This window comes from Pteropus vampyrus, unplaced genomic scaffold (genome assembly GCF_000151845.1).
Source record: "Pteropus vampyrus isolate Shadow unplaced genomic scaffold, Pvam_2.0 Scaffold554, whole genome shotgun sequence".
Classification (NCBI taxonomy): Eukaryota; Metazoa; Chordata; class Mammalia; order Chiroptera; family Pteropodidae; genus Pteropus; species Pteropus vampyrus.
Genome location: NW_011889335.1, coordinates 319948 through 328398, shown reverse-complemented (window position 1 = coordinate 328398; position 8451 = coordinate 319948). Strand labels below are relative to the sequence as shown.

At 63.7% G+C, this 8451-nt stretch overlaps 1 protein-coding gene and 1 long non-coding RNA gene across 2 annotated transcripts in view; both read left to right on the top strand.

The window, feature by feature from the left end:
• MGMT (O-6-methylguanine-DNA methyltransferase) overlaps positions 1-1519 on the top strand; it is a 42149-nt gene extending 40630 nt beyond the window's left edge. The window contains exon 4 of the mRNA XM_011384026.2: positions 1273-1519. Within this exon, the coding sequence (XP_011382328.2) occupies positions 1273-1416 (144 nt within the window). The 3' untranslated portion in view covers positions 1417-1519. The remainder of the gene's footprint in view (positions 1-1272) is intronic.
• Positions 1520-6513: 4994 nt separating this feature from the next.
• The window catches only part of LOC111733367, a 5456-nt gene continuing 3518 nt past the window's right edge, over positions 6514-8451 (top strand). The window contains exon 1 of the long non-coding RNA XR_002777964.1: positions 6514-8162. This is a non-coding gene — a long non-coding RNA (uncharacterized LOC111733367). The remainder of the gene's footprint in view (positions 8163-8451) is intronic.

Below are 8451 nucleotides of genomic sequence, written 5' to 3'. Positions count from 1 at the left end.
GTCCCCCGTCTCTAGAGATGGCCCTGTTCCTGTGATCGTGCTCACCGGTGGTGACATTCATCGTGGAGCAGCCACCGTGATGTTTGCACAGTGATGAGACCTGTCAGCGCAGCACGTCATGACGGAATGACTGAGCCGTGAGGCTGTCTCCCTGGGCTCACGGGCAGACCCTTTTCTCAGAAGCAGTTTGAAGTCTGCAGAGACCCCGCTGCACCCCCTTCCAGAAGCCCCCCAGGAGCAGCTCTGCCCATGCTCTGCGAACTGCTTGCTGGGATCTCCAGGCAGTCGCCCCGCGATCCCCAGAGCCCCTGCAGGCGGGGCACGCACTGCCCCTGGCGTGTGGCCACCGGCTGCCCGGGGGAGAGGCCCACCTCCCAAGACGACTCCACGCCCTGCGGCTTCAAGGGACCGTAAATTATACCCTTTCCCCTCCTGCCACGTCCTGAGCCCACTGAGAAGTGGACAGAGGGCTTCGGGGTGTTAAGGCCTTCAGGAGGATAAAGTGGCATGGCAGAGGTGGCGTAGCCGTGGCAGGCTTCCAGGACTTCCTGCTGGGGTGAGAGCGGCCTGTGCTGGCGCCAGCCCCAGCTGGGGCGGGCGCCGACCATGTCTCAAGCCCTTGGGGTGGGGGGCACAGCACGCTGTCTGAGGGGGTGGCTGGCGCCTGTGAGAGGGGTCATTGGAATTGCTGGCTGGCCTGTCACTGCCCCGGGGGTGGGGACAGTAGCAGCAGCCACTCAGGTGGGGAGGAAGGAAGCTGGAGCTTCTCAGACGTCCTGAGAATCCAGAGCTAGAGGAGAGGACTCAGAAATCCCAGGGCACGGTGGTGTGGCACGTGTCAGCAAGCCTTTCCTGCGAAGGGCCAGAGTATATATTTTAGATTTTGCCAAGGCGGCCACCGGCTGGCTGCACCAGGGGGTCTCTGTGCCCACAAACCTGGATTTACTTCTCAGCGACGTGTGAGAACTTCACACACCGCCCATTATCTGGAAACGTAACTGTAAGTCTTGTAAGTACACGTCTGAGGTCACTGACCAAATGAACCTTTCTCTTCCCAAATCTCGGTGCAGAGGGGTTGCCGGAAGAGCCTTCTCCGCACGGTCACCTTTGCGCATGGTGTCCCGGGGGACTCACTGACACAGCTGCCTGGGGACCTGTCCCCAGCCCCTCGCCAGTGCCTGCTCGCGGTTGAGCCGGCATGGCGGGCCCTGGTCCATGTGCTCGGCCTCCGGTGCCGCGCACAGACTGACAGTGGCCCTCACTGTCCTGCAGGTCCCCATCCTCGTCCCCTGTCATCGAGTGGTCTGCAGCAGCGGAGCCGTGGGCAACTACTCCGGAGGGCCGGCCGTGAAGGAGTGGCTTCTGACCCATGAAGGCAGCCTGGCGGGCGGGCTGGCCCGTGTGGGCCGAAGTTGAGTGCGTGAGGTTGGAGTGAGTACGTGAGTGACACGTAGATGGAACCACCGTCGGAAGTGGCCGTGTGGTCACGTTGTAGTAAAAGAGCCAGCGTGTCCTGCGGCGTGTGTGTCTTCATTTTTCCGTCTGCGACAGCGAGCTCAGGAGGCCGGCCGCCGTGCACACGCTTTGTCCCGTCTCGCACACACTTTGTCCCGTCTCGCACACACTTTGTCCCGTCTCGCAGACGCTTTGTCCCGTCTCGCACACGCTTTGTCCCGTCTCGCACACGCTTCGTCCTGCTCGCGTTAGGGTTCATCCCTGACGTCTGTTCGCACAGGGTGGAGGGTGGGGGGGCTGGAAATGCGATGGCGGCGCCCGCTCTGGGACGCGGCAGCTGGTGCCCAGGGCACAGCTGGCTGCCTGGGACCCAGAACCAGCTGGGTCCAGAGCCAGCTACAGCCGCCAGGGCCCCGGGCCGCAGCCCCGGAGGGTGTTCCCGCCGTCCGGTCCTCCTGGCGGTCGGAGGGGCTGGAGGCCTTGCTGAGGGAGGCGGGTGGCCGCGGGGCGCTGCTGCGGAGGGCTCCGTGAATGCCGGAGGAGCAGGCGCGAGACGCGTCCCTTCCGACCTGTGTCCACGGAGCAGGAGGCAGCGGCTTGCCGAGGAGAGCTGGGAGGTGGACGCCCTTCGGGTGCGGTCCAAGGGGCAGGCGTTTCTCCTGGCCTTGGTGCACTCTGGACAGAGGGTGACGAGGGTCCCTGGCCTCCCCACTTAGCACCCCAAGGTTGAGCCTAGAGGTCAGGGGTCACACACGAAGCTGGGTCGCTCATGTTGCCGGTGGCAATGGGGAGCATCTCCATCATCCGCTGCGCTCCGCGGTGTGCTCTGTCGTGGTCACGTTGTCGTCTCGGCTTCACGATGGACCGCAGGGCAGGGGGCAAACGCGTAGCTACGCGTGCGGGGAGATGGGACAGATTTACTCCGTGACACATGGAGTCGACACGCGACGCCCAGCCGTGCGGCAGGAAGCTGCGTGTTGGTCGCGGGCTCCTGTGACAGTGTAAACCTCAGTAGAGACGCTCAAGTGGTTTGTATGCGTCACCAGGAACCGAGATGAGGGCACAGCCGTGTGACGCGCACGGTCTGGGTGTGTTCTGTGCTTCACGTGACAACACCAACAGGGGACGGGGCGTGAACTTCAGACTGTCCTCACCAACTTACGACCTGTTACATCCTTTCCTTACTCAGCCAGATTAATTCTAGATTTTCTTTCTTCTAAAGCGAAATGAGTGTCACCCATCTTCTGTCCTTCTCGGGGCTCAGGTCCGAGGCAGCGGTGCCATGTTCCTGCAGTGGCTGCACGGACGCCCTGCCTGGGGACAGACCCCGAGCCTGACGGGCACCACCCGCACCACGCAGCCCGTGTGAGCTGGGGGGTGGGGGGTCTTTGCATCTGGGGGTCGCAAAAGTGGTCGTGCTCCAAGCTCACCAGGGAAAGCTTCGTTCCAGTCACCGGCGGCCACTGCAGTCGTCCCTGCCCTGGTTCCCGCAGGCGGCTCGCCCTCAGCCGTGCGGGTCTCCCGAATGCACTGCGCTAGGCTGTCTCGAGACCCCAGGCTCTGCTCTGCTTGAGGACGGAGCCCTCGGATGGGCTCTGTGACAGTCCCACAGAGCACGTTGTGCCATCGGGGCTGCCGGCAGATCAGCAGGCCTGTCGGTGACACTGTCAGACCCTGACGATGCTCCAGATGCCCCAAACTGCCGCTCTGCTCACAGGCCACCTCCCGGGCCAGGAGAGTGTGGGCCTCTCACGCAGGAGCCCTGCTCCCTGATCACCAGGTCCCAGCAGACTCCGAAGGATCCAGGCTCAGCGGCCACTCACATGCAGCCGCATGCAGCCATCAGAGCCATCTGAGGTGACCTTGCCACTCCGATGGCCCAGCACCGGCTGTCTGGGCCGCGGCCTCGCTGCAGTACACGCCCGCATCTGCGTTCCATCTCCCGGGTGCCTCGGCCCTGTCAGAGCCGGCTTGACACATGCCCTGAGGTTCCCGCCAACAGAGGCGGCGGCCGGGCTCACTCACCGTGGCCGTGTACTGCTCCAAGGACAAGCTCCGCAGAGGGACATGAAAAGCCGACGCGGGTGGCCTGGAGCCGCCTCCGCAGCTCAGGCTGCAGCAGGGCGGATGAAAATCAAGAGGAACAGGAAAGGCACAGAGAGGTACAACCGCGGTTTCCAGACGAGGGGGCTGTGGACACGAGGAAGTCCCCCGGCCCTGGTCCCCCCGCTCTCTGGCGCTGGGAGCTTTGAACGCTGACACAGGGACCGTGGGCGGCGTGAGCGCTGGCTGCACCGCACCCCGCTCTTCCCCATTTCCAGACGCCCAGGTGATGAAAGATGCAGAAATAACATCTTTTTCCGGAACCACGCTTAGACTGAACCAGGCCCTGGGCCACGTGGGAGGCTGTTTTCCACAGGGTCGTTGTGTTCCGGTCCCCTGTCCCCGTGAGGTGCCAGTAACCCCCCACCCCCATCCTCGGCGTCCTGTGGCCACGTCCCGTGGTGGAGCCACAGTGCGAGCCTCGCCCGCAGAAGAAGACGGGCTGTCCAGACACGGGGCACCTGGACACGCTGAGGCCCAGCGAGGTGTGGGGGCCCCGGAGGCCGGAGGGCCCGGCAGCATCTGGAGACGGGGGGCCGGGTGCGTTTCCGAGGAAGCGAGCCACCTCACCTGTTCATGACGCACCTGGGTGTGGAGCGCGTGGCCACTTCCTGCCCCGCAGGATGGCTGCTCAGCGACCTCGTGCGACTTGGCCATCGGCCGGGTAGGCGCTGCGGGCGTCGGCCCGGACCCGGCTTTGGTGCCCCCTTCCTGGTCTGCGCCCCCCACCGTCTGCCGCTCCGTCTCCTCTTCCGCGTGGCCGGGTGCCCCCAGCGCAGGCGCTGACGGGGAGACTGTCGCTTTTGCCACTTGGCCGTTTGTGAACGGAAGTTTTTTCTCCCAGACGTCACCTCCTGGGCAGCTGCAGCGTGAGGGTGGCCCTGGGCGAGGACGACGCTTACCGACGTGGGCCGCGTGCGGGACGAGCAGGCTCCCCCGGCGTGTCCCGTCCCCTCGCCCAGCACCATGTGGCCCGCCCTGGCCCCTGGCACACCAGCAGCGGTGACCCCTGACCCCAGGCCGCAGCACCCGCTCAAACCTCTGCCCCCCTGAAACAGGCGGCATGTCAGTCACCTCAGAGCCGGCCAAAGACCTTCGTGCTGTTCCGGTTTCCAGCTGCGCACGGGAAGATTCCGAAGTGATAAATAAATGGCCTAATGTGGGACACAGGGAGAAAAGATGGTTTTTATTTCACGCACAGGATTTTCCCGGAAGGCCGATCCTAAGCCGGGCGCTCCCTGCGGGCTCCCGCGTGTCCTTTGCGTGTTTCCTGCCGCCGTCCTGGCGGAGAGGTCGCGGACAGAGGCACGCGGAGGTCCTTGGGCGACGGGGGGTTAACTGCTTGTCCGCCTTCAGCCTTACGGCGTTTTTTCCTTTCTCGTTCATGGGCATTTGATTGAAAGTTTGTGTTTAGGAAGCTGAAGGTCACATCAATTTTTCCTGTTATCAGTTTGAAAGACGGGGTTTTAAGTGAGCTCTGCCAAGAACCCTGTCTGTCTGTCTGTCTGTCTGTCTGACGGGATGGGGGTGGCAGTTGAAAGCGAGGCCAGGAGCTGGAGAAACTGCAGGTCCCGGCGCGTCCCTAAGTGACTGAGGGCAGCCGCCCAGAGTCCCCGGACCCCGTGGCTCCAGCCGACGACAGATGGAGAGTGTCTGGCCTCCGTCACCGGGTCGGCTCCGACAGGACCCTGGCGGGCGGGGTGGGTGAGAACCTGAGCATAGACGGTGGGGCCGAGATGCACGTGGGCCCCAGCCCAGCCTGAGGGCACCGTGACCACTGAAACGATGCTGTCAGCCTTTAAACAGCGCCTCGTTCATGTTTCCTTGATTGAGAAAAGCCACAGGAAGAAGGCCACAGGGGCCGTAGGTAAGGTCGTCCCGAACACCGGCCCTGGCGGCGCTGATGCCATGGGTCTGAGCGCCATCCTGGGTGACTGAGGGGGCTCGGTGGTGGCCGGTTCGTGGACATAGGTGGTGGGACTCTCGGGTAGCGGGAGTCACTATGGTCTGAGGCTGCAGGACAGGAACTGCCAAGCGGTCACTGTCGTGAGCTCCGATGTGGGTGCAGGAGCACAGGGAGTCTGCTGCTGCAGGACAGAAGTGACCGCTGGGCCCAGGTGACCCCCGTGGTCCCACCCGCGCTCCTGGGGGCTCTTCCGCTGTATGCAGACCTTCGATGGTGTGCCAGGCCGGGCGGGGGCTCTGTCCCCCCACTTCCCTCGACAGTGTGCCAGGCCGGGCGGGGGCTCTGTCCCCCTCCTTCCCTTGTTTCTCAGGCCACCTCCCCACACACACCCAGACATATCTCAAGTCTGCCTGTCACTTAGTGTTTCTGTTTGGCACCCAAACGCAAGTAGTATGTTTGCTTCCAGATTGGTTTGTTGACGTAAATTAAGAAAAACCCAGCTGGAGAAGATATCAGTGTCCAAACATTAAGCAACACGTGATATCACGCAAAAAGTGTTGCTTTTGCCAGTTTTGATTGCCATAGCTACGAGGAGAAGGGGCCGCAGGCGGGAGACTTGGCAGGCAGCGTGGGGCGGGGGTGTGGCGTCTTCCAGCAGGCAGACTCGGCCCCGGGCCCCGGGTGACAGCTCTGCGCTAGGAGGCATCCCGGCCACCCCCCAGGCCTCTGAGGGGCCTGCACAGGGGAGGGGTCTTATCCCAGGGGAAGGGAAGAAAACAGCCTCAGATTCAGCCAGACCTGGGTTCAAATGCCCCTCAGACATGGGACCCACCCTCTCAGACCTCAGCTCCCCCACATGTCAGTGGGCTGGCGGGGCCTCAGACATTGCTGCCAGCACCACGGACACTCCCGTGTCCCACCCCCGACCCCTCACCTGAGACGAGGACAGCTCAGAGCACCCCTTCCAAGAAGGAGAGGCCAGCTCTGGGGACCCAGCTCAGGGACAGTCGGAGTGGCAGACCGCACAGAGCAGAGTAGGGAGTGACGGCCGTGCCTGCGTCGCTGCACCCAGCTCATCACGTTTCATGTCGGTCCTTGCTGATGTGTCTTTTGTGGGGATAAAGTGACCCCTCGTAGTTAAAACTTCCGCTGTAACGGGGAGCTGTCAGCTTCCTGGCTCACCGCGGCTTCGTGCTGGCCGACGCGTGCGGCCCGCGCGGAGAGGCCTGGCGCCTTCTCCCTCTGTGGTCTCGCAGCCCCTGCCCCGTGGGCGTCCCGCAGCCGGGGACAGGGCCAGGCGGAAGTGCCTAGCCCGGCCAGAGGGGGGCACATCCCATGGCAATGTCGTAGACAGTGGGGACGGGGCACCTCGGAGCAGCCGACGGCATCGGGGTGTCCCCAGGCATCCAGAGACGTCTGGGAACCCTCCCGGGCCCATGCAGAGGGAGAGAGGAATGGCGGCAGCATCTCTCCGTGACACGCATGTGAAGACACGTGACTGGCCGCGGGCGTTTGTCACGCGAAACGTGGCATCGGTCTGGCTGCCGTCAGCGAGGGGCTGGCAAAGCCCATTAAAGCCGAGCGGTGGAATGTCACGCGTCCCACCAGCCTGGGTGTGTCCCCCGGAGAGACGCCTGTCCCTGTGTGGCGGTTCGGGGCAGGAGGTGGCCCCAAACATAAGACCGAAGGTACGTGTCTGCCCCGAATGGAGGAGCCTGGCGAGACGTCCACTGCCACGCTTCCGAGGGCACATGTGTTATTTCTGGGCAGACGGAGCAGGAGGGGCGCTGGTCTCCATATTTTAATGAGAAAACTCTGGCAGGGAGAAGGGGTGGCGTCTGTGTGACCCCACACGGTTCTGTGGGCGCCCGTCTCCATGACCCTTGGTCTCCGAGAATGTCCAGACCTGCAAATTGACACTCACACGAGGGATTCGGCCACACGCAGCCGGTTGGTCTGGGCCCCGGTGGGGGTTCCGGCTGGGGGGGGCCCTTGCTACCGAAGCTCCCCATAGGGAGGGGGCGGTGCCCCAGGGGGCTCACGGGAAAGTACGTGTGAATGTTTGTTTATTTTCTCAGGAAGAATCACAGGGTCCGGGGAGAAGTGACAAGTGAAGTGGCGAGGCCAGCTGGGCCACGCCTGCTCCAGGGCCAGCGTCGGTTCTGACGAGATTTCGTAAATTGCTGCTCTTAGCCAGTGTCCAGAGCGCGGACTCAACAGGAGCGTGAGATGACGCCCCCGGCGGCGGGACAGCCTCTGCCACGCGCTTTCGTGACGTAAATGACCCGTGGCATGTAATCGGGACACAGTGGGGCCGCAGAGTCCTCGAGAAGAGGCCTCGGTCCCGCAGCCACCTCGCAGGGCACGCGTCAGAGGTCCAGACCCTGGCGGGAGAGGCCGGGGCGCGGGGGGCAGGCGCCTCCGGCCCGCGTGGGCTCCGGGCACGTGCTTTGCAGTTACTCCTCCTCTGCCCCGTCCGCTCGCGGCCACGCCTCTGCCGCTGCTTTTCTCATGAACAGAGATGCGGCCAGAGCAGAGGCCGAGGCCACCACCGCAGGGCCTTCCGTGCCGTGGGCACCCCGCTGCTGCAGGCCGAGCGACCACACCCCCACCTCCGGGTGACGGCAGAGAGAAGCAGCCTGTGCAGTGGGCAGCACAGTGCCCGGCAGGCTGTGGGCGAGATGGCAGCAGCTTAAAGGTAAAGGAACATTCAGTTTAAAAGTTTGTAGTTGCGTCAGAATGAGCTGCATATAATTTAATGACACGATCAGGTTCCTCGTGACACGGAGTGATTTTAATCTGCAGCAGCACCGAGGAACGCGGAGTGTGGCAGGCACCTGGCCGTCGCCTGGCCCCTCCCTTCCTCTCTCTGCGAGAAGGGAGGGCGTTTCGAATGCCCCTCCGACATTCCACTTGTGCCACAGGGTCCTGGCCCGGGTGGGGTGGGACTTCGGCTCCCTGTGACCCAGAGAGAAGCAGGCCGCCTG